This window comes from Biomphalaria glabrata, chromosome 4, assembly GCF_947242115.1.
Source record: "Biomphalaria glabrata chromosome 4, xgBioGlab47.1, whole genome shotgun sequence".
In the NCBI taxonomy this organism is placed as follows: domain Eukaryota; kingdom Metazoa; phylum Mollusca; class Gastropoda; family Planorbidae; genus Biomphalaria; species Biomphalaria glabrata.
This window is the reverse complement of record NC_074714.1, coordinates 18,236,727-18,262,880: the sequence shown is the minus strand read 5'-3', so window position 1 is coordinate 18,262,880 and position 26,154 is coordinate 18,236,727. Positions and strand designations below refer to the sequence as shown.

Sequence of the window (26,154 nt, the reverse complement as noted above, 5' to 3'; positions counted from 1 at the left end):
GTAACACTCTCAGCAGTTCGTATAAATAACAAAAACTTACAAATAGAAAAACACTATCTAATAAAATACTGGGACTAAACACTTTTCTTCTTACATGTGATAGGCTAGCAATTACAGAATGAAACAAGCTGTTTGAATCAGTTATGACTTCATCATCTCTACGCCTGTTGTCACGTCTGTGGCATAGATCAGCAACTAACTTTCTCCAGGCGTCTCGGCTCTGTGCAAGTCTTTCCAACTGTCCTCACGTCTTGTCCATTTACTAGGTATCTGATTTTCAATCATCTGCCGTTAGTTTCGGCACCATGTATTTCTGGGTCGCTCCCAAGATCCTTTTTAGGGCCTACTCTTTCCTTGGGGGGGGGGGGGGAAGGTTCCAGTCTTGCCGTGTTGGATGCTTGTGAATGGAGCGTCTCTAAAGGATGTCTTCTTCAATCAGCTGCTGCTGTGTTCTTTGCCACAGTTTCAAACTAGTGATCTTGTCTAGCCAACGGATCATCATCAGAATCTTCAGCCAGGATTTTTAGTAGTTTAAATCTCTAAGTTACAAAAACAACAAGATTAACACATAGGCCTAAATACACGCAGGAAGTTTATTTGTTGATTTATTTTTTTAAACAACATCTATAAGTGACATCTGTTATTTATAAGAATAAAAAGTATATAATTGGGTTAGAACATATGTTATGCACTTTTTATTTTTTATTCTATACTTTTGTTCATGTGCAGGGAATTCTATATCTTGCCAAAATTTCTAGCGTCATTTTACTGTAATTATTGTAGAATATGACTAAAAAAAAAGTAACTAGACCTAATCATGTGCAAATCATGCATGCAAGCTTACATAAAATGTGACAATTGAACTTGTGTTATTTTGAACCATATTTTTTAAAGCAGTAAAGAGAGGTGTTTAAAAATGAAATGGCTGTTTTTTTCTCCGAATATTCAACATTTTCTATAGTATTTTCTATAGGCCTATGTGCGCCAATAATAACCATTCCGATCACACTTAGACATAGATCTACATTTAAAAAAAAATCAATATTCAGATCTATTATCGACAGCTGAAATAAGCACAGATCAATAATCACTAAATACATAGACCTATATAGACGCCTTCTAAAATCATTACAGGAATCATTCACAAATGATACAAACAATCTTAATTTTAATATTTTATTATTCAACAATATAGCTTAGGGTACATCAAGATAGTGCCTATTATACGCCTCACAAGTCATTAAAGTTAAAATTAATTTTATACACTATAAATTATAAAGGTTGCCTATACTTTTCCAACTACCACCGCTAGTACATTTTTTTATTAGGACGTCATAAGTGAATGATTCCATTTTTATTTGTATCACTGAGCTAAATATATAAATAATTCTTAGCCGTGCAGTCTCTTTATTACTTTATGTACAAAAGATTTCAGCTATCATTTGTTCCGGGTCATAGTGTCAACATGGCAGATCTCGTGGAGTTGTTTGTAAGCACTGGTTTGACTGAACAGAAAGCAAAAGAAACAATTAAAAATGAATTAGTCTCAAAAAATCTAGAACAAGCTATTAAAACTGTAAGTTTGTTATGAAGTTTACTTATTATTTTAAAACATTGTTAATGACAAGGCTGAAAGAAACAAAAGCAGATGTTTATGTTTGAATGTTAGATTTTTATTTTATAGATCAATAGATCTAGATCTATATTATTTTTAGAGATTCGATCATGTTTTTTTTTTTGGGGTAATGATGAAATCTTAAGAAAGTTTACTTTAGTTATATAGATCTAGATACTGTCTGTGTTTTAATTTAGATCTATATAGACATATATATATATATATATATATATATATATATATATATATATATAATATAAATAATATAAATAATAACATATTATATATATTTTAATTATATATTATTAATATATATAATGTTATTATATATATATATATATAATTAATATATATATGTATATATATAATTGAATATTTATATATATATATATATATATATAATTGAATATTTATATATATATATATATATATATATAATTGAATATTTATATATATATATATATATATTTATATAGAATATAGATCGATATAACATATAAATAGAGAGAGAGAGAGAGAGAGACTCTAAAGTTTGATTTATTCTAGTCAGGATTCAGAATTCTAGACTAAGCCTTTGGCCTTTGACTAAGCCTCTAGTCTAAGGTGGTCTCTAAGCCTGGCTAAGACTAAGGCTAGCCTACCTACACATGTACACTAACTGTCATGAACTGACTTTAACAGCATTTGAAATGCCATTTACTGATAGCCTCCTCAGCACAGCACTAGATCTAGTTAGTAAAATAGTGATAGGGAGAGAACAAACTGTATACTCAATACTGTAATTAGTGTAATAATAAATCTTGGACCAAATTGATACAAGATCTATAAAATAGCATAATTTTGACCATTTCGAACTTTTTATCAGAAATCAGAATAAGTACTAATAACTTAAAGTGACTTATTATAGAAGTTATCTAGATAGATCTAGTCAATCTAGACTCTATATCTAGTAAAATCTAGTCCAAATCAACACCAATAATAGCAAGCTCAGATGTACCTTATTAAGGCAAGTTAAGGAAGGAACAGTCTTAGCCCCACTTCTCTTTCTAATTTACATTAAAAAATGATATGATAAATAACCCACCAAATAGCATTATAGATCTATTTCAGGAACAAAAGTCAGATTATTTTCATACAGTTGCATAATAACATAGAACTGTAATAAACAACACTGAAAAAAAAAAAGAATTACAAGAATTACTGAAACTAGAATCAAATTGGAGCATGTCTTTCCACCCAGAAAAATGCCAGTTATTAAAAGTAACAAATAAACTAAAACATACAAAATACCGTTACACAGACTAAAAATTCAAATTATCTAGGTGTAATAATAAATGAAAAGTTTTAATGGAATTCCCATATTGATGAATTTGTTTTCAAAATCAAACAAAGCATTAAGGTTTATTCAAAGAAATTTGTACAAATCAAACAGGAACATAAAGCTAAAATGCTATTTAACATTAGTTAGGCCATTATAAGTGAAGACAGGAAGACACTGAAGCATGCATTTTTTTAAGTTAAGAAGGTGTCAGTATTTATAGCATCAAATGTGCAATTTTTTTAAAAGCATTTTTGCAGCTCTTGGGGAAGAAAATTGATAAGTTTGTTCAGTAAGTTGATTTATACATTGAATTGTTTACAAATATTCCAGGTTATTTGAATTTATATCCAATGTGTGTTATTTTATTTCTTAAGGTAATTTTATGAAAAATATTAATGTTACTAAATGTTTCTGTTATATGAGGTGCTCCTACATTTATTCATGTTTTAAAAAGAAAGAATGCATTTTGAATGTTAAGTGCTTAAAAATATTTTAAAACAAGAAATAATTGTATTGTTTGGTATTATTTATTGCTAAATTGCACCATGTTATGATATCTGAATCCTTTTAGACACTTGATTATTGAAGGATTTCTTACATAAGCCATGAGAGATTATCCATTGACAAACTCCCTATAGGTCAGCCATTAAATAGGCTCACTCTGAACCATTTTTTCATAGCAATCGGTTCATTGAATACATATGAATATTAACAATGACAACATCAGGAGATCAAACAATAAAACCTGGCAGCAACACTTTTTCCGTGAACATGTCTATTTTTTATGGAGGAAGAAAAGATTGTGACTGTCGATAGTATGTATCATATACCTGCTATGGTAACCAAACAGATGAATCATGGATGGACTTGTGTGAAATACAAACTATCTTTGTAATCTTGGTTTTGAAAGGAATGAAGGAAAATTCAATCCTGGTTAGCTAATAGAGCTGGAACTGTTATTTTTTTTTTAATGTAAATATTTTTTTCAATAAAAATTAGTGCATGTACTGAAAAATAAGATCCTATGCTTCAACAAAACCTACAAGAATGTTTACTGTGATTTGCTAAAATGTATGTATTAAGCATTTCGAAATGCAATTATGTAAAAAAAAAAGAAGATGAAGATAGTTTTAAAAATTGGTTAAAGTGCGTATGGCATTGCTTAAAGTTTAAAATAACTTACACAAAAAAAATATTTTGTCATCTTAATTTTCCACAGGTTATACATTTTAAGTAAATATTTAAATTTCTTGTGATAAAATGCTTCAGAATGTTCTTAGTGCATACAACAACTTATTTAATGAGTTTTAAACATTTAATGCTTAGTGGGCAAAAAACTTAAATGAACTATCAAGAAAACTCAATATTTCTTAAAGTAGTTTGTCTTTTTCAAATTTTTGTCCAGCATTTTTTCACAGATTGTTGTCTTTCTTTGTTATACCTTTTTATCTTTTTATAGGGTCAGCCATTTGCAACATTATTAAAATTAGTTTAAAATACTATTGATCCAATGTTTATGTTTTATTCCACACCAGTGTCCCAAAGTGTATAAAATATGAAGTATTTTCTTTTAGGCTGAACAGTATGTGAATGGAAGTTCTAAAAATAAAGATGTTGGCAAGCTCTTATACAGTATTGCCACAAAACTCAAGGCCCAGATTAAGCAGCACCAGAACTTTGTGGTTCAATACATTGCCACTAGGAAAATTTCTTCGGAAGAACAGCTATCTGGTACAAAATATTTATCTCTTTTTTTTTTTATTTTCTATATAAAATAACATTTTTAATTATTATTGTGGCTTTTTTTTTAATTAAAGAAATTGTTCAGACATTATAAAAACAACAACAGTATAACTTTTTATTTGGATAGTTATATTCATCTTTATTTATTCTAATGCAGAAATTTTTAAATCTTATTTTATTTTTACTTCAAATGTAATTTTTTTTATATAGCAGAAATAATTTTTTTGGAGAAGAGAATTAACAATATAATTTCAAAAGAGTCTACTTATAAAGAAAAAAAAGAAACTTTTTCTTTACTTCTTTTTTTATTATGATTTTTCTCTGAAATATCTTACCTTATGTAAATTAGTAAAGGTTTTAATCTGTTTGTTAGTAATTAAATGCTCATTAAAATTAATTGATGAATAGTAAGTGATAATGAATAATAAAAAAATACCCTGAAATTCAGTGAAATACTAGTATCTAAATTCCTAATTATACAGTCTTAGGTAGTATTGTAGATTGTTATAAATGCTTGACCATTAATTGGTATAGCCTGAGCACAAATTCTGGTTTGATGGCCTTTGAAGATTCAGATTAGTTTTGCTAAATCACACATCCTTTCATTTGTCTGTTAGAATAATGGCAAAGTGTTGTTGTTTACATGCTTTAAAAATCATCTAAATATAGCTGTATGAAGTTTTTTAAAACTTGAAGCAGTATAGGAGAAGTAGTAAATGTTTCTACACAAGCTACTTAGGATTTTTTTTTTTTTACCTTTACCTATCCTTTAGTCTGTTGGAGCACCGTGCAAGATTTGGCGACCGTCTTTCTCATTTCTCTCTGTCTTTTGCCTTAGTTAGAACTTCTTTCAATGGCAGGCCCGTCCATTCTTTTATGTTGTCTTCCCATCCCGTTCTCTGTCTGCTTATTCTTCTTATTCCTGGTACTGTTCCCTGAAGGAAGGTTTTTGCGAGCCCCGAAGACCTTGTAATACGGCCTTAGATTTTTAGCTTGTGTTTTTCTTTTTTTTGATAGTTAGCAGGTCATCACTTAGGATTTAGTGCTATTTAAATTACTTTTATTTTAATTTTTTTTTTACACCAACATTTCTCTTTCAGCCGCCTTACAATATTTGCTCCACCACCCAGAGTCTGAGGTCGTTGTGAAATCTTTTGAGGAGGCCTGTGGGGTGGGTGTGGTTGTAACCCCTGAGGAGATCGAGTCTGCTGTAAGTTTGTATACTGTTTTTTTATGTTGGCTTCATAGTACAGATTGATCAAGGGAGAATAAATTCTATATTTGAAATTCTAAAGGCTATTAAAATATTTGTCCACATTTCATCAATTTAGGTTGAAGAGGTAGTCAAAAAATACAAAGAGGCCCTCAAAGAGAAAAGATACCATTACAACACAGGCCCTTTGCTCGGTAAAGTGTAGACATGGCATTGTTAATGATTAGACTTTGTTAGTTTTCATGTTGTTTCCGAGAACTTAATGTACACATTATCAAATCCTTACATTTCATCAACCTTCTCAATATTGACAGGTGAGATTAAAACTAAAATCAAATGGGCTGATGGGAAAGCTGTAAAGAATGAATTAGATATGCAGGTAAGTTTGTTGGTGTTGTTGTTTTTAAATAAAATCTGTATTTTTTTTGGAATGGGGTAAGCAAAAAAAAAAATTAGGGGTTTGCCTATGTATTTCACATTTATAAGTTTGATTAAAAGGAGAAAGGAGTTAAAGAAAATACTGTAAAAAGTATCATACTATTTTCATCTGTGTTCTCATTGTATTTGAGGGCTCAGATAACTAGTACCTTATCTGATATGAACTGCGCATGGGTTTCTTGATCAGGCAGCTCTCCATGCAGTTTTTCTTCTATAGCGTTGTTATAGGACTAATACCTTGCTTGGGCCTCATAATAAAGTATGCAACTTTGAAGGACATGGTCAGAATTCTCTGATGACATACCAAAAGAACATGCTTCGCTCTGTCATTTAGTCATAATGATTATTAACAAAGTCACAGAGATGTACTTGAGCAAACATTGAGAGATCTTTATAGATTCAATCACACAATCATCTCAAACTTTTTAGCAAACACTGGGATATGTGGTACAGAGTTTCCAAAAACTGAAAAGGGTTTTAAAACACAAATAGTTGGCATCCTGAATACCATCCAATGCTTAAACGAGTAACATGTCTTCCTGCAAAAGCTTACAGAGATACTGTCCAACATAAGGAAAATAATGCACTGGTCACTTGAAAACTCAATTAGAATCATTTAGACAACAAATTACATTAGTAAAAAAAAAACTAACAAAAAAAAAACATATATAAAAGAACTGACATATGTGGCACTGACAGCCAGCATTCTCCAAAGTGCTCTTTCTGTTTTGCAAGCTTTTTGTACACAATATCCATCAAGTGATTATGATATGTCCTGTATTCTTCAATTGTTTGGTGTTCTAAGCCTTAATGGTTTTTTGCCATTTCTAAAACAAAGTGTTAAGTAATTTTGAATAAAAAATACTCATTAAAAAATCAAAGCTAGCATATTTTATTTAGAAACAACAAAAAACATTGTCTGTGACTAACAAAGGTTGTGTGGTCATCGTTAACACTATTTAATTTCAGACACTTTCCAATGATTGTCTGCTAATGATTACAACACAAAGAGCATTTTCTTATCTCTAGCTAAGAGATATTATATATAGCACAGTGCAGGACAGGCCACTGTCCTGTTGGCTCATATTTCTCGTGGCTATGGCCAAATTTTGATTCACGGTTCCCCCGCTGCGGGGAAGAAGAGGAAACCGTGCCTCATATTCTGCATGACTGACCCAGACTTGCTGATCTCCATCTCGACAGGTCTGGGAAACCCAAAATTCTCGACCTGTATGACGACATTTATGCACTACGCAAGACAGCAGGGTTTCTGTCCAGGGCTTTTGCAAGAGAGGATTTGAGCCTCTCAAGCCCTCACTCTAATGGAGTTTGATGATGATGATCTCTAGCTAAAAATTTTAGTAACAATTGAAGTTTGTAATAATTAACTTACATTAGTGGAAAACTGTTAATGTAAATCTATATTTTTTTAAAGTGAATAAAACATCTTTTTAAAAATCTCATTTAGATTTTGGATTTACTGGGACCAAAAACAGATGCAGACTTAGAGAAGGCTCCTAAAAGCAAGGTATATATTTATATATATTAAAATAGTTGTTGCAGCTTGGATTCATTTTGCTTATATTTTCCTAAACATATTTGTCAGTACATAGTGTATGAACATGTAGAGAGAAATGTTATTAATGAAATCTCAGCAAACTAATGAACCTACATATACAGATTCTGGCTGTATAAAATTTTATTTTGGAAATACAAATGTAAGCAGTTCAAGAATAATGACAACAATGTTTAGTATATAATTAAAGCAACATTGAGATCTAGATTGTCCTTTTTGTTTAATCTTTTAAAGATAACTTTGAATACTCTTAACTTTTTACTTTGAAGTACAATAATTGCAAAATTCAGTTATTTTTACAATTTATATTAGTCATTATTTATTTATTTTTTTTTTATTATCCATCCAGCTATTATAAAACATAATATTTTTAAATTTCTTTAATAGCATCATTCATATGAAATTATGAGATCTTTAACCTCGTCTCATTTGGGTTATGTAACTCAGTTTCTGACACTATTTTTTTACTCAACATTTTGTTGGTTTTAAGGTTCCAAATACTAAACCCAGTCAGCCAAAAGAACCAGTGGTCAATGGTGACAACAAAATAGTAGAAGAAAGTAGTAAGTGTCAGTTTTCTAATATTGGTTATGAGATATTCATTGCTAGAATAGCAAATGTACGTACGTTTAAATGTATTATTTATCTTCTAGTCCAGTAACTAAGTTCTATTACATCTTCTACTTCTTGACAAATACTTTTCTTTGGTTGTAGAAAAATTCCTGAATTACAAGATAACTAAGGATACACAAAATCTTGTGACAGGTGGTCATACTTACCTTTTTTAAAATACACAAATTCATCCCATAAACGGCAGTGATTTGACCATTTGTTAGAGACCATACATCTACCAACTTTGTAGAAAAATAATCTCTGTTGATGCAATTTTATCAACAAAAGAACAGACTCTCACTTAATCTTAAGTAACCAATGTGTTTTTTTTATTGTAGAGAGGAAGCACATTTTATCATGTGTCCATGTGTCCTGGACTTTTTTTTTTCGGTCTAGCCACTAGTCCTGCTTCCACTCTAATTTGCTTTTTTGATCCTAACATATAAATATCAATATTTTCACAAAAATTGTCATGGAATTAAAAAAAAAAGAGAAAAAAAAACAGATTATATTTTTAAATTAATAAAATTTATATTATTTTATATTATTAAAAAATGTATTATTTGATAAACATTTTAGTGAAACTTTTAAGGACTTTTAACATACTAATTGGATGAATCTCAAATGGCTATCATACAATTTATTTTCTGCTGGTAGAACAACTACTTTTTAATAATGAACATTTGATACTAAAATGTATTCTTATGTAAAAAAAAAAATGACTCCAAACACACTGAGTAACATACATTCACACACACACACAAATTAACTGGACCAAATTTTTCTCTGTTATCTGTTCATTGATGCAACTTACTGTCATTGCTGCTATATGAAGATAAGTCTGCTTAGTGTTACATGGCTGTTACAGCATTGCAATTATATTTAAATGTTATAAAAAGTTATGCATGCTGGTGCTGGTTGAAGTTAAGAAACAAACAGTTTACTGAAGAGATAAGTTAGATGACAATGTATAAGCATTTGAAGTCATAGTCCATATAGTATACTCAAAGCCTAAGACTTTTTTTTGGTTAACACAACTGACTTTAAAAAAAAAATTAGTTTTTATACTTTTGTTTTTAAAAGTCATTTTTTTTTCCTACATCAGTTTTATCAGCCGACGGTCGCCTGAAAGGGTTTGCAGAAGTCATGGGAGAGGCTCTTAAGTTTCACAAGCCAGGTAGGATATTTCGAAAACTACTGGGAAGATGCACTTCATAAATATTTATGCTATTTGTTTTAAGTATGGTACTGTGCCCACTGCTTAAGGGCTTCGCTGCCTTGTTAAGGCCTGGATAGTAGGATATCCCTTAGTTTAGTCAACTATATTGGATATTGCACTTTAATTGGGTAAACCCATTGTCGCTGAAGGCAAAAATAGCTGTAAGCACTATGTCATTGATATTGTTTGCTGCATTGTCCAGATCATGTCATATACCTTTTGACCTTAAGCAGCTTTACTTTTATTTAGTTTTTTTTAGCAGCTTCAGGTTTGTTTATTAGAAGGCTTTTTAAAACCATTTATTTATTGTGGCTGATAAGAAGTTATTATTTTGAAAGATCATGACCAAATGTGCATTGCTTTATTGTTTAGGTGAAAACTATAAAACAGATGGCTATGTCATCACGCCAAACACTATGGAACTACTCAAGAAACACCTTCAGGAAACAGGAGGAAAAGTGAGTCCTCTCTCCCCTTATTGAACAGAAATGTCTTTCAAATAGCCTCTTGTGAGAATTATTTTCCACATTTGGACTGAGTTAACTTTTTTGCCCTTTTGGAGTGCGCTCCCATGCTTCCATTAAACTATAATTTTTTTGTTTGTGTTTAGAAAATGATAGAATTAAAGGAGAATGCATGCCTTTTTTATATAACTCAAATGAATGCTTATAAAACAAAAAAAAATTGTTTTGTATTGGTTTTAGGTTTATTATGAGAATTTATAATTACAACTTAACAGATGTGTAAAAGTCTCCAGGATTTTTTTTTTAGACTTAAGATCTAGGTAAAATTTTATGATTCAATATAAAAAAAATTGTTTACTATTCAAGATAAACTTTTCAACAAATAAACACAAATAGAAAAATAAACTTTAAAGCACTGCTGATGCCAGCGTTGATCCACACACTTATGCCAGTTTAAATCAATGCTTGGAGCATCATTATTATTATTAACAGTTAAATTAAATTTGTGTTGTAATTATCATTTTGTATTGGAGTGATTGACTGCTATTTGACTGATAAAAAAAGCTAAAGCTGATTAAAATTAAGACACTGATATATTCCATTGCTTAATCTCTAGCACAGGGCTCTTTGTTATATTAAACAAAGTTGTCAGTTGTCTGGTTATGTTGCTCACCTTATACTTGTGTTAAAATACAATAAAAACTTGATTTAATCAAACAATGTCAAATAGACTTTCGTTATACAAAATGTCTTGATTAGTCTATATATTAATTGCTCATGCATGTCTGTGTCTTAAAGCTATACACTTATTAAATATGTCTCCCTGTTTATTTGTAGGTGTTTACCAGATTCCCACCTGAGCCAAATGGAATTCTTCATATTGGCCATGCCAAAGCAATTAATTTCAACTTTGGATATGCCAAGGTAAGTTATTAGAAATTGTCAAATACTAATAGAAACTGTTTGCTTATTTCTTCATTATTGATGTTTTAAGTTACTATATTATATACAGCAGACCTGCCTACCGTTACGCAAAATGCGTATTCGTTACGCAAAATCTCCCAAAAATGACCGTCAGTACTCAAATACACATTGAACCCGTCGCGTTACGCTTTTCGTATCATTTTTTCCCCCCTCTCTTGACTAGCTTACGAGCGGTCACGGAGGTCACGCTAAGCCATTTTGTTTTGTTGGCCGGGGGGGGGGGGGAACAGAAAAGGTGGGGGAACACATTGTGTCCAGATCTATACGTTGATTGGTTCTTAAAAGCAATTAGATTTAGTCTAGAAATGAAGAACGCGAGAGTGAGGGAGTGGCGGGTTGGTAAAAGGTTGGTACCGTCAGTTAGCTGAAACACCAACGTGACTTTTTTTTTGTAAGTTCATTAGTAGAAGTTAATTATGTTGAATCCCTGATTCCCGTATTCATTTGTATAGAAAAAAATATCGATGTGCTATCGATTCAAAACACATTGAGTGACATTGTAGATATCTAGTCTAGATCTAGATCTGGATTCTAGATCTAGAATCTAGATAACTTGTTATACAGGAATAGATCTAGCTAGACATTACGATTGATGATTACGTTATGTCATGAGTCTCTACATTACTCTACAATCTAGATCCAATTTAGTTGCAGTATGATTTAGATTGACTAGATCTAGATCGATAACATCTACTACCATCTAGTCTAGATCTAGACTAGATTAAATTCTTAGTCATAGTATAGAATAGATCAAGGATGAAGGTAGGCTTATGAAAGTTTGGAGTAGACCTACGTTTGTAGCGGATCCACGGCATCGGTAACACTCTTGAGCCCAGATCTAGAGTAGATTATATTCATTATATATATAGAATATAGACATAGATCCAAATCTAGTCTAGATATCATCTCTATTGTCGTATTGATTTAGATTGTAGATCTAATCATGACATCTAGATCTAATATTATATATAATATATATATGACAAAATAGTGGTTCGCGTAAGTGTTACGCATTCTGGTGCCAAAATACGCATTTTGACCATCAGCGTTACGCATTTGGACTTTTTTTGGTAGGCAGGTCTGATACAGTATTTTGATCCATTTAATTTTGTATAAAAGATTTCTAGATTTTTTATTTAAGAATAACTGGTATTTGCTATGTTAAATCACTTGCAGTAAAGCCATGTAATTTTATTATTTAAAGATTAGTTTCAAAAGTAATCAAAGAATTCCCATATCATGTTCAGTTAGTGAAGCAAAAATAAAACAATGTTATTCTATCTTTTGCTCCTGTGTTGTTGTTTTTTTTTTTTTGTTTTCTTCAAGATACCATGTTTTCCCTTTGAAACATAGACATGGTAAATATTAAAAATCGAGCACTAGTGATTCCTGGCATTATTTTCTACCTAATGACGCATAGGGCTACACCCATTCTAACTATTTGTCTCCTTTTTTTGAAATACTTGGTATAATGAATTGTTTATATTTTCTTAGTTTCTTGTAATGCATGCTTCCCCCCTACCCCCTTCCCCTCAACCCAGCCACTTAAATTGGCATGATTGATGGGTAGTAAACCTCCGTGGTCTGGCTTGACACATTTACGTTTATGAATTTTATATGTCCATCAAGTTATAAGGGCTGCACTTGACAAGTGTTAATGCACTATTTCTTTAAAAACCTAGAAAACTGGAGGCTTCTGTTACCTTCGTTATGATGACACCAACCCAGAGAAAGAAGAGGAGAAGTTTTTCTTGGCTATCAAGGACATGGTCGAGTGGCTAGGTATGTGAACACTTGCAGGCTAGGTTCAAGTTTAATCCATCTCATCCTACATCATACACTTACTGATTAAATTAAAAAGAACATTTCTTTCTTTGTGTATCCATATATTAAACAAAACATTTAAGTGAAGCCCAACTTTATTCAGTCTTTTGGACATAAACATTACAGACAATCATGTCATGGGCTGCATCATTACAAAAATAAATGAAATAGAAACAGGTTTTATTTGAAACTCTTAGCACTCACATTATAACATGGGAAGAGCACCAAGTCACTGCCTGGACTTGACCCATGGGCCGTAATTTGAATATTTCAGCTTTTTAATAATGAACCAAAGAGTGTATGATAGAATGTTACTGTCACCCTCAGGGTAGAGGCAGTATATTCTCTACCCTTTCTTGTGTTCTGGAATTGTAGTAATTTCCAAGTAGGTTTTTTTTTTGTTCTGTATAAAGTTTTGAGGGAAATAAAAATATGTTTAGGGTTATGTGACCAACACATTGACGGAACAAATTTACTTCATCCTACATAATGAACATTTTAGTTTCTGTGTTAATGATAGCCTAAAGAGTCTACAGAACATTGGAAGTTTGCTAAACTGGTTTTTGAATGTTTATTTTTTTTTTTTTTGTAAAGTAGAAAGCTGCACAAAAGTTATCATAAATGCTTGTTAGAAATTACCTTCAAATGTGTAAAAAAAAAATTATTTACAGATGTTCTTTCATCTCATTTTTAAGAAAACTTCTGCCAAAATATAAAATTGAGTAAAACTATTCATTTTTACTTGATTTGAAAGTAATTGGTTGTTCTATTTCAGGCTACACCCCATACAAAGTAACCTATGCCTCTGATAATTTTGATAAACTCTACAACTGTGCAGTAGAACTGATCAAACGAGGTCATGCTTATGTCTGCCACATGCCAGCAGATGCGTTGAAAGGTTTCAACCCTCCAGACTCTCCATGGAGAGATAGACCTATCCAAGAATCTCTGCAGCTCTTTGAGGTATACTTTGATTTTACCTCTCTTCCTGTATCTACAAAAGTCATTGTAACATCCTTCTATTGGCTTGTTGAAATAGGGATATTTTTTTTATAAACTGTTGTCAATAAGGCAATGACTTGACCAATACTGAAGCTCTTACAATATAGAGAATTTACTTTCATTCAAACAGAATCATAAATTTACTTCATTGGTTCTTGCATTCATTTGTGTAATTTTAATATGGATTGTAGAGAGTTGGGGAATGGGTGATAAAGTTATGCCTCAGAGAAAAGTCAACAAAATTTTGTTATATTTTCCAAGTTATGCCTCAGAGAATAGTCAACAAAATTTTGTTATATTTTCCAAGTTATGCCTCAGAGAATAGTCAACAAAATGTTGTTATATTTTCCAATAACTATTTCTTTTTAAAAAACAACATTGTTTAAAAATTTAATAAATAATCTAAATGTATTATCACATTTTTCAATTGATTTTCAACTGGTCTTTGAGCCACCTCAATAATGCTGTTTATAGGTGCATAATTTTTTATTTTTTTTGTTTGTTTGTTTGTGCTATCAATAACAGGACATGAAAAAGGGTAAAATAGGAGAAGGGGAAGCTACTCTTCGAATGAAGACCACTCTAGAAGAGGGCAAGAAAGATCCCGTTGCCTACCGCATCAAATTCACTCCTCATCACAGAACAGGAAACACCTGGTAAGAATAGAGTTACTATAAGAAATAGAGGAACCTGGTAAAAATATATTTGCTAAAAGAGAGGATATGCTTTAATGTCTATTACAGATTTAAAAAGATGAAGAAAAGTATTTCAAAATGTAACAGAGAACACTACAATGAATTACTCAGTGACACTCCTCCACAAAACAAGCTAAACAGAAGTCTTAAATTGTGCTGGCAATTGATAAAATTGGTCACTTATATTTTAAAAGTTTAAATTCGAGTGTCACTTTCTAGAAGCTAGAGGAATTCAGATCTTTTTATATTTTTTTTTTCAACTAAATTGAAAAAAAATTTGTTTGGCCCTAACTAATAATCATGATAGTGAAGTTTTTCTTTTTGACAGTTTATAATTGTAACCCTATACTATTGTCTCTAAATGAAAAAAAATATTAGTCTACAAATTTTGTATTAAATTACACTTTCAAATGTTTTAACCCTTTATTATAATTGTTGTTTTTGAATTTTGTATTCTAACTTGCAACATTTGACTGACTGTTCCAATCCAAAAGGATATGTTGACTTGTATCAACTTAAACATTGGAGCATGTTAAGAAATGTTTGCTATTTTTTTATTGAATCATTTTTTGTTTGTTTGAGTGATCATTTCTTGCCTGTGCCTTTCCTTCTCAGGTGCATCTATCCTACTTATGACTTTACTCACTGTTTGTGTGACTCTATTGAAAACATTAGTCACTCACTCTGTACTAAAGAGTTTCAGTCCAGGTGAGGCACTTTGATTTCTAGCCATGGTTTAGAAGTTAAGGACATGTTTAACTTAATTGATTATCTGAAAATGTAGAGAAAGAAAAAAACTTCAGTACTATTTACTGGTTTGTTTTATTTCAATCTGCATTGACATCCAATCACAGACGCTCTTCATACTATTGGCTGTGCAATGTGCTAGACATGTACTGTCCTGTACAGTGGGAATATGGAAGGCTGAATCTCAGCTACACTGTTGTGTCCAAAAGGAAAATTGCCAAACTAATCACTCAGGCAATAGTCAGGTGAGACATTAACATCTTTTTTTTTTCTAAGTTTTAGAATAAGCTCTTTTTTTTTATCATATCAACTCATTACATTTTTTTACTTAAGTATCAGATTGCAGGTACCAGGGCCGGTCCTAACTATCGCTGGGCCCTATGCGAAACGTATTGCGCGGGGCCCTATGCAAAACGGATTGCACGGGGCCTAGTCTGGGTTATCGGAAGGAGGCGAGGTTCATACAAGGAACGGTGGATACAAGACAGAACATGGAAATTGATAGATGAGAGGAAAGAGGCCAAACGTAGACGAGATCAGAAAAATGAAACACAGGATCGCAGCCTAGCGGAAGAAGCCTATAGGGAAGCAGATCTGAAAGTAAAGAGAAGCTGTCGGCAAGATAAACGGGACTGGATTGAGCAGAAAGGACAAGAGGCACAAGCAGCTGCAAGCAGAAATGACACAAAAACCCTCCATCGTATTGTCCGAGATCTCACTGGAGCAAAGAGTGGACATGGGGCACCAATAAAAGACAAGCAAGGCAAAACTTTGTTAACGAAAGAAGAACAGGATGCAAGATGGGTAGAGCACTTTAAAGAGACCCTTAACCAACTGTCGCCAGACATAACTTACATATTCAAGGACCCCTCTCCAGACAATGATCTCAAGGTCAAGACAGACCCAATAACTGCTGAGGAGGTTACCATGGCCATTGCAGTGCTAAATAATAACAAAGCACCAGGACTAGACATGATATCAGCAGAAATGCTAAAATATGGGGGACAGTGCATTGTTAACAGAATGACTGATCTCTTAAATCTCTGTTGGCGAACTTCAAAAGTCCCAGAGGACTGGCAAAAGGGAGTGATTGTAAAGCTTCCAAAAAAGGGCAACTTGGCAGACTGTAACAACTGGAGGGGCATTACTCTCCTCTCTGTCCCAGGCAAAGTTTTCAGCACTGTTTTGTTGAGACGGCTTCAACAGTCTGTAGATGAAAGGCTCAGAGAAGAACAAGCAGGTTTCCGAAGAGGCAGATCATGTACAGAGCAGATTTTCGTTTTACGAAATATCATAGAACAAAGTTTTGAGTACCAACAACGGCTAACGATCAGTTTCGTGGACTTCAAAAAAGCGTTTGATAGTGTCCACCGAGAATCACTATGGAAAATAGTTAGAGAATACGGTATACCAGAAAAATTCGTCCAGATCCTACGACACCTTTACAGTCAGTCTAGTTGCTGCATTAAAACAGAAGAGGGAACAACAGAGTTTTTTACAATCGAGACAGGTGTGAGACAGGGGTGCATCTTATCTCCCTTCCTTTTCCTCCTAGCCATCGACTACATAATGAGGAGAGCAATGAACCAGACTGCCTTTGGTATTCCATGGCATGAACAACTCCGATTGACGGACTTGGACTTTGCTGATGATGTTGCACTACTCGGGGCTACAAATAAATGCATTCAAGAAATGACGGAGAGCCTAGACAGAGAGGCACCCAAAATTGGCCTCCGCATAAACTTGGATAAGACTAAAATTATGCGAGTGGGATATAAGGCAAAGGGTGTCCCCGTCAGACTTGGCGAGTCAAAGCTTGAAGAGCTGGACAAGTTCACGTACCTTGGCAGCATCATAACAAATGATGGAGACGCTTACCATGATGTAGCGTGCCGAATAGGAAAGGCAGGGAGCATTTTCCAAAGGCTGCAGCCTATTTGGACTAGCCAAGCCATTGGACTCGAGACAAAAATACACCTTCTCAACACAATCGTCATTCCAACTGCTACATATGCATGTGAGACGTGGAAGTCATCTGTCAAAATTGAGAAAAGACTAAATGTGGCTCAACAGAGATGGCTGAGACGGATTTTAAGAGTCAGATACACAGACCGGATCTCAAACAAGGAAATCCTTTGCCGAACTGGGAGTCGAACACTTAGTGAGGTTGTGACTGAGCGTCGCATGAGGTTTGCGGGACATGTTCTACGTCAAAATGAATTACGCACACCAAGAGTTGCGATAACATGGAAGCCAAAACGAGGAAAGCGCAAACAGGGACGTCCTCGTATTACCTGGCGACACACCTTCATGGAGGACCTCAGAACAGTGGACACCAGATGGGAAGAGGCTTCAGACATTGCCAGTGACAGATCATTATGGAGACAGCTTGCCGCCCAATGCGCCGAACGGCGCGGGAGGACCTAAGTCTAAGTAAGTCTAAGTAAGTCTGGGTTGGGAAAAGCATAATGCCAAAATTAAGATTTTGTATTAGAAAATGCATTTGTCTTTGCAATAAATTTTTATTAAAGGAAAGCTGACAATGCCTTTTTTTTTTTATTGCCCGTGGAATTGGCACCCCTAAATGACAATTTTGTCAGTTTTTTTGGGGGGGGTGGAGATTTTTATTAGTTTTCAGAAGATTTTTATAATTTCAGGAGCTTTCCAGGACTTTTCATATATTTTGCAATTTTAGGAAGTTTTCAGCAGGTCCTAGAAATCTGGAGGCCACGGAAACCCTGTATAAGTGATAATGGTTTAATTTAAAAAATCACACCTAGCATTTGCGCTGGGCCTATGAAAGTGCGGGGCCCACTGCGGCCGCATAGGTTGCAGTGGCTTAAGGCTGGCCCTGGCAGATACATACTATTGATGACCTAAAAATCTTTTTTTTTTTTAAATTTAACATTCATTAATTATTAGGTGCAAAATAATCACTCTATAAGTTGTATACAGAAGGTATTGAATTTTTTTAAAAAGTATTTTTTAAATATTGTTTTGTTACAAATTTAACTATTTGTGTTATCTTTTAGAAAAGTTCTAACGTTTTTTTTCCGCCTTTATTAGTTGGAAGGGGTTGAGAGGGAAAGTACTATAGACAAAGCAGTGCAATGAAACCCTTTCACTTTAATGTATTTCAGAGACTGGGATGATCCTCGTCTGTTCACTTTGACAGCTCTACGCAGGAGAGGTTTTCCACCAGAAGCCATCAATTACTTCTGTGCCAAGGTCTTTTTTTTAATCATTTCTTTATTCTTTTACTTGTGATGACAGTTTATTTGTGAATAGAATGAGTCAAAAGAACAACAGTCTAATGAAACCATTTGTTTTGATGGTTTAAATTATCTAATGAATTGGTCTAGTTAAAGTTTTCTATTTCTGAATATCATTTCTATGTTACTCTATCACTTTACATCAGGTGGGTGTGACGATGGCTCAGACTTGTATAGATCCATCTATGTTAGAAGCTTGTGTGAGAGATGTGTTGAATGTCACGGCCAAAAGGTGAGTGCCATTCTTTCATGATAATGCACTAGTAAAAAAAATTCAAAAATTAATTACAATTAGTGAGCACTTTGTCCGTCAGGTAGGACTATAGATGAAGCATTTCTTTCGATATGCTGGTGAATTAAAGTTTATCTGTTTAGTATCTCCTGTAGCCAAATTATGCCCTAAAATGAGTTTATAATATGAGGATAATTTGTTGTGCTGCAATTTAACATGGGGTGTTGACTATTATACAACTTGATTTGTTAAAAAAAGTAATTATTTTTTAATATTTTATTTAGTCTGGACTGGACAGGCTTACATTTTATCGTTTTATAATTTGAGCAGATGTAGAATTTAGATTTTTATGTAATTGTTAAAACTTGGAATTTCTTTTCAGTTCTGGCCTATGTAGTTAACAAAAATTACTAGATGCATAATAATATTTTTGAAATTACAGATCTGCAGTTAAGTCAATTGTGGCAGACAATGACTATTTGTAAACCTGATCTAAATGTTAAATGAAAATGACTATTTGTAAACCTTATTTAAATGTTAAACTTACGGAGAAGGTTTATCTATCTATTTAATGTATATTGATTCTATTTTTCTCAAAATTGAATAAGAAATGTTAATGTAGAAATTAGTTTTTGCTTGGGCATTCTTAAATATTTCACCTATTTCCAACTTCTATTTTTGCATGTTTCTTCTAAATGGCATTATTTTCATATATATTTTCTAATTCTATCTATTTTTCAGAGTAATGGCTGTACTTCGCCCACTGAAAATAGTTATATCAAATCTTCTTTCTGACTTTCCAAAAGAAATTTCTGTGCCTGATTTCCCTGGAATTGAATCTAAGGGTTCACATACTGTAGAATTTAGTAATGTTCTCTACATTGAAGGAGAAGATTTTAAAGAGGTAACTGCTTCAGGTTTAAAAAATATCCCTTTCTGACATTGTTCTGTGGGTCTATTTTTAGTGGAGAAAAAATCATATTAAATAGTTTATAGTGATAGTTTAAAATTTATAATTGTAGCTATGGTCCTTGAAAGTTAAAAAAGATTATTTCTAGCTATTGGCAAAATAATGGGACAGAAGCGTCCTGTGTTTTTTTATTTACTTAGTATGTTGATTATATAAGCTTCTATCTACTCAACTTGGTTTTACCTTATTGCACAATTAATTTATTTTTTCATTCTACAGATTTCTTTTAAGAATTTTTCAAAATTTTACTTCGTTAGTATCATTTCAAGGGTCATCAATACATTCTGTTTTAAATCAAGTTGTTAATTTTTAAAATAAATTTCAAAGAAATATTTCTTCTATCATTTCTCAGATTGCTGATGCAAACTTTTACCGCCTGACCAAAGACCAACCAGTTGGACTTCGGTATACAGGTTTGGTTATATCTGTGGAAAAGGTCACAAAGGTAATGACAACTTTCTCATTATCTAACCTTATGTGTGTTTATTTTTTTAGAAAATTGAGGAAGATGAAAGCCAGTGACAGAAATATTTTTAAAATAGGTTTTCCCTTTGCCAATTTATATTTTCTTTTATAGCTTAAACCATGTTAAGGTTTGGATTATTGTATTTCTGAGTCCTGTCATCTCCTCCAGGATTCTCTTGGCCAGCCTGTGGAAGTTGTTGTGAGCTGTAAAAATGCATCAGAGACAAGCAAACCAAAAGCTTTCATTCACTGGGTGTCTCAGCCTGTCACTTGTGAAGTCAGGATCTATGACAGATTGTGAGTAGATTCAAGTTTTTGTTACTCTCCTTTCTGAAATGTGATTCCGTATACATGGAGCAAGCACATTTGGGAATCACCTCAAGTCCTCGCTTTCTATTTTCTCCAGTCACCAAATCTCTCTATATTATTTTAAAAAACAATTTTTTTATTATTATAAATAAACAATTAAAAATGTTATTGGTTTAATTATTAGACATAAATTTAATTAAGGAACATTCTTTTACCAGCTTTTTATTACTGTCATATTTATGAAAAAGTTGAATGTTTATCCAAACAATTTTTTCATTGTAATTGCTATTTTTAAAATGTTATAAAAATAATTTTGCTATATTTTTTATTTGATAATGTTTAGTCAAATTAGAATTAGGTAGTGATGGACAAAAGTTAACTAAAAAGTTAGAAACTTTTAGTTTAACTAAAAAAAAAATAATTAAGGCCATTGTTTAAGTAGAAAAAAAAAGTTTAGTTAAAATTCATAGTTTAATTAATTTTTTTTAGTAACTAACTAAAAAGTTTAATTAAAATTTGTACAACTAAAAAAAATAATTAAGGCCATTGTTTAAGTATAAAAAAAAAGTTTAGTTAAAATTCATAGTTTACTTAATTTTTTTTAGTAACTAACTAAAAAGTTTAATTAAAATTTGTACAACTTTTCAACATGTGGTCAGGGTTGAAACACACATCCCTGTTTTCTGGTCATGTGATATTAATAACTTTGATTATCAAAAAAAAAATGATGCAGTTAACAACTATTTAGTCAGTCTGCATTTGAAGAGGTAAAGTAAGATGCTGGTAGAAGTTGTGGGAGTAATTATTTGCAACTGAAAGTAGCAGTACTATAAAATGTTAAACACTTTTTGCCAAAAGCTTCTATGGAATATTATGAATGGGGTTGTTCCGAATTTTTTTGTGAGCTATGTGGAGGTGTTTAATTTCTGTTTATAGTGGGAATCTGATTAGTGAGTAAGGTCAATGTATAGTGGTTTTCCTCAATTCATTTGCGACAAACAATAATTTTTTAACTGCAGGAACTTCAAGAACACCCTTTTTATAGTCTTAAGTTTTATTATTGAGATCTAAGTCTAAATCAACAGCTAGGCCTATATAGATCTAAAAGCATTAGGATAACCAACTCTAGAAAAAAAAATATTAATCCACATCCTCTCTGACCATAAATTAAATAGACTGTGTCCAACTGATTTTAACAACTTGGTCAGCTAGACATACACATGTAGGCTTAGTGAACTGTACGTGTGTAGTCGATGATACTACAAGACTACCCTGCATTTTTTTCATTACGCGTTATGCGATAGTGTTTGCTTAATGTGGAGTGGTCAGACAAGAAAATAACAAACTGGCATGGCTAATCAAGCATGTTCGTTGATATATCTTTACGCTAAAATAGTTACACACCCTCCCTGCCTAAAAAGTAAATAGATGGTGTGTCGACTGATTTCAACAACCTGAATAGATGTGTAGTCCTATATAGTGTAGGCCTACTGAGTGTGCAGTCCATAATGTTAAGACCACCCTTTTTTTTTTCTCTTGTGCGTTTAACGGTTATGCAATAGTGTTAGTTGTATTTTTAGTGGTCAGACAAGAAAATAGCACATCGGCATGGTTAGTCAAGCATGTATTTTACACTATAAAATAGTTATACAGGTCATATGTTTCTTAGAACTCCAAAGATTTCATTTCTATTTCTTTGGTTACTAGATCTAAATTTTAAATTCTAAATTCATGTTATTTAATGAGATTTTAAACTTTACTGGTATAAGTAAGATTTTCTGTTATATAATAAGTTAATATAATTTTTTAAAAAGTGTACCATTCTTTTCTAAAGTTTTTAATTCAAGTCAAAAAATACAAGCACACATATTTATTTAGACATCTTTTTAAAAATTGTATTGTGCATTAACATTTATGTAAGAAACATATACCTTATTACTGATTTTATTATGAATAAATATTTCTACAATGTTAAAAGAATAAGATCGAACTGTAGGCATACAGTTGGATGATTATATCTATATAGGTCTAGTTCAACTGCCCTCCTCCCAAAAAAAAAAGTTATGAAAAGTTTAATTAATTTTCTTTAGTTTAGTTTAACTATATTTTGAAACTCATGATAAACTTTTAGTTTAACTACTTTATTTTAGTTGGAAACTTGTTTTAGTTTAACTTTTAAAAGTTAGTTTAGTTCCAATCACTAGAATTAGGATATTCTTAAGTATGAGATTACAAGTTTTGTTGAATAAACATTTAAAAAATTTTTTTGTTTGTACGCAGATTTCTTTAAAATAGCTTTTACTTAGGAATCTAAGGCATTAGTTGATTTTTTAAAAAAACCTGGAAAATTTGTATCCTAGGATGCATTTTAATACAAGCCAACTATTTTTTTTTAGATTTAACCACAAGTTCCCTGAAGACACAACTCAAGTACCTGGAGGATTTCTTTCAGATGTAAACCCTGTAAGTTGATGTTATGTAAATTCATACTCGGATCTAATTGAATAATACCTAAATAAATCAAAAGAACACAAGTGATACATATATATTTACAAACTTTAGTTGAAATCCATTCTTAAAATTAACATGCACAGTCATTTCTGTTAATTCAATTATTCAATGTTTTAAATTCAATACAGTGACAAAAAAAGGTGTTATCTAAATACTACTTACCAACTGACTTCTCAGATTCTTCTTCTCTCTTTTTTCTATACCTATTTTGTTTTCTGGAAGATAGGGTTAGGGGATAGGGTCTACATTATTAGCTCTGTCGTCATGATAGAAATATCACTTTCATTTCTTTCCCTGTTGGGAATGTATGTTTAACAAAAATTATGCATATGTGCTTTTTTATAATGTGATGAAAAAGTATGCTTTTATTTAGAATTTTAAGCTGACAAAATAATATATTTCCTATTTTTATAATAAATATTTTCAGAATTCTCTGGAGGTGATCACTGATGCAATGGTGGACAAGTCTGTAGTTGGAGCTAAAGTCTATGATAAGTTCCAGTTTGAGAGATCTGGCTACTTTTCTGTTGACCCTGACTCAACAAAGGGCAAGGTTGGATATTTTTTTTCTTTCAGTAATGGTGTGTGACATTATGGTATGTGTAGAAATGAGTTTGTTCCTTTGGATACATCTGCTGCGTGGTGAGGGGGGAACTGATGTGTGGGTGATATCATTCTGACCACAGCTAATGCCCAGGCATTCACCTCATTTCCATGAGATGAACCATAGTCACTTTGCGACTGAAGGAGGCCATAGAAATGAGTAAATACTTTAAGCATACTTACCTGGGCAAAGATTTTAATTACAAGTTCTGCTTCCATCCACAAGGATGTTTGATTTTTGTTTTGTTTGGTCAGAATTTATAATTTTTTGCAATAACATATTCTCTTATTGGGTCTTAAAGAAAACTTAACTTCAACAAACTATTGGGTCTTAAAGAAAACTTGACTTCAACAAACTATTGGGTCTTAAAGAAAACTTCAACATTTTTACTTTTCTTAAAACCCTGTATTTTTCAAACTGGTGGAATATAACTTCTGAGGGTTTGTATTGAATGGTTACTACCAAATCAATTGTGCAGTGCTGTTTTTTTGTTTTTTATTTAAGTTTTACTTTACTGTAACTGTATCTTAGGGAAGAATAGGCTCAGGTTCATTGACCAAAAGAAAAGGGGGGAGGGGTGGGGAGATCATTGAGATATTCCCTTATTATTATCAATTATATTGCAAATCCCCCCCCCCCCCCCACACACACACACACATGAATGACCAATGGCACAATGGCTAAGCAATGAATTGATGACTTTAAAAAATTTAAGTTTGAAACTGGATTTTTGAGAATAGTATATCTGAACTGACGTTTAGACAAACATTGAGATGGCAACATAATACCCACATAGACCATTGGCTACAAACTGATGGACATTACCTGTTCTAATAACCTTGAGGAAATTTACTTTCACTTTGATTAATCACTTTTCTACCACAAATGTTGATAGCATTATAACAATATGAAATGGAAACAAATTTGGAATGTTTATGAACTTTGACCAGAACTTGATATTTCAGTCTTGAGTTTTCTTTTTAGCATCCAAGTTATCTTGAATTTAATAGTAATTTTCCAGTATATGTGACAGTCTAAATTACAATTGAATTAATAATTAACTTTATATTTCTTATACTACCCAGCACATGATCAGATCTATGATACACCACACTGTTAGATTGTACATTTGTCATTATAAAACATCTTAATCATAAAATATTGTGCAATGCATATTATTTTATATTTTTAATTTATTAATAGTAAATTACAAACAACATTTTTTTATATTCTATATTAAAAGTATATATTTGTTTACTTTTTTAGATTACTTTTCATTCTTTCTTTGCAGTTGGTGTTCAACAGAACAGTCACTCTGAAGGAAAATTCTGGCAAAAATGCTTAGTTACTTCCCATGACTTAATTGCAAAATTTATGTTTAGAAAACGTTTGTATCACAAATTAATTGCTTGATGTGTTGTTGTTTTAACTATAATAATAATTTATTAGTAAACCAAGCACTCCAACAGTGCAGTTTGGGAAGGGCAGATCACTGGATTTATAATCCAATTGAGTTACTTTCTTTTAAAAATAAGATGAGAATATATGAAGAAATGTATTAGCATTTCCTGTTCCATTTATTTATTTTTAAATTATTGCATTGTAATTTTATAACTGTTATTTCCCTGTTTATTAACAGCCAAATTTAATATTGTAAACATTATTTGGCTAAATGGAGTTGTATTGATCAGTACATAGGAATGTAAAAGGAAAATTGCTCTAGTTTTTGTTTGTTTTACTTTCTAAGTTTGTGCTGCATTGACTTTTTGTTTTTATGGACTCATTAGCTTCAGGTGTGTTATATAGCCATTAAGAATTAAATCTAGCACTATTAGAACTATTTTGTTTTTTAAAAAATTAACAAAATATTGAACTATCTATTTTCATTCTTTTATTTAATTACATATTTATTTATATTTCAAAGAATAAAATCATTTGAATGCCAAAATTTATTTTTTTAGTAGTTCACTGGTCATTTATTAATACTTGAATGTTACTGCATTCCAAAAACTTACATAATGTAGAACCATACAAATAGTATACAATGTGCTTAATTTGTTAATTAAATCCATTCATTCAGTGAATCCAATGCACATGTCATGTTTGAGAGTAACTGAAATGTTAAAATAATTGATATCAATAAAATACCAGGGAAAGATCTGAGTGTTATGTTATGCAGTTTAATGATGGGTGCACTTATGAAACAATGTACCTGTGTTTATGTTTACCTGTCTAATAAAAACATTGTGTTTGTCTGACATGTGACAACTGCTGTGATTGACAATAAATGTATAAACTTGTTGACCTAAGTGTTTTTTATTTGCTGTTTGGGATTGTG

At 31.9% G+C, this 26,154-nt stretch overlaps 1 protein-coding gene across 1 annotated transcript; it reads left to right on the top strand.

Annotated features, from left to right (window-relative positions):
* Nucleotides 1–1,420: 1,420 nt before the first annotated feature.
* LOC106070303 (glutamine--tRNA ligase-like) lies at nt 1,421–26,120 on the top strand. Its single transcript, XM_056026605.1, has 23 exons — nt 1,421–1,576; nt 4,511–4,667; nt 5,780–5,889; nt 6,011–6,086; nt 6,207–6,271; nt 7,799–7,858; nt 8,397–8,469; nt 9,624–9,695; nt 10,110–10,195; nt 11,039–11,125; nt 12,868–12,967; nt 13,785–13,972; nt 14,537–14,667; nt 15,322–15,414; nt 15,561–15,698; nt 18,594–18,681; nt 18,872–18,957; nt 19,699–19,861; nt 20,280–20,372; nt 20,562–20,689; nt 23,098–23,164; nt 23,640–23,765; nt 25,108–26,120. The coding sequence occupies exons 1-23, from the start codon at nt 1,466–1,468 to the stop codon at nt 25,159–25,161; spliced, it is 2,352 nt and encodes a 783-aa protein (XP_055882580.1). The 5' UTR covers nt 1,421–1,465; the 3' UTR covers nt 25,162–26,120.
* The last annotated feature ends 34 nt before the right edge of the window (nt 26,121–26,154 follow it).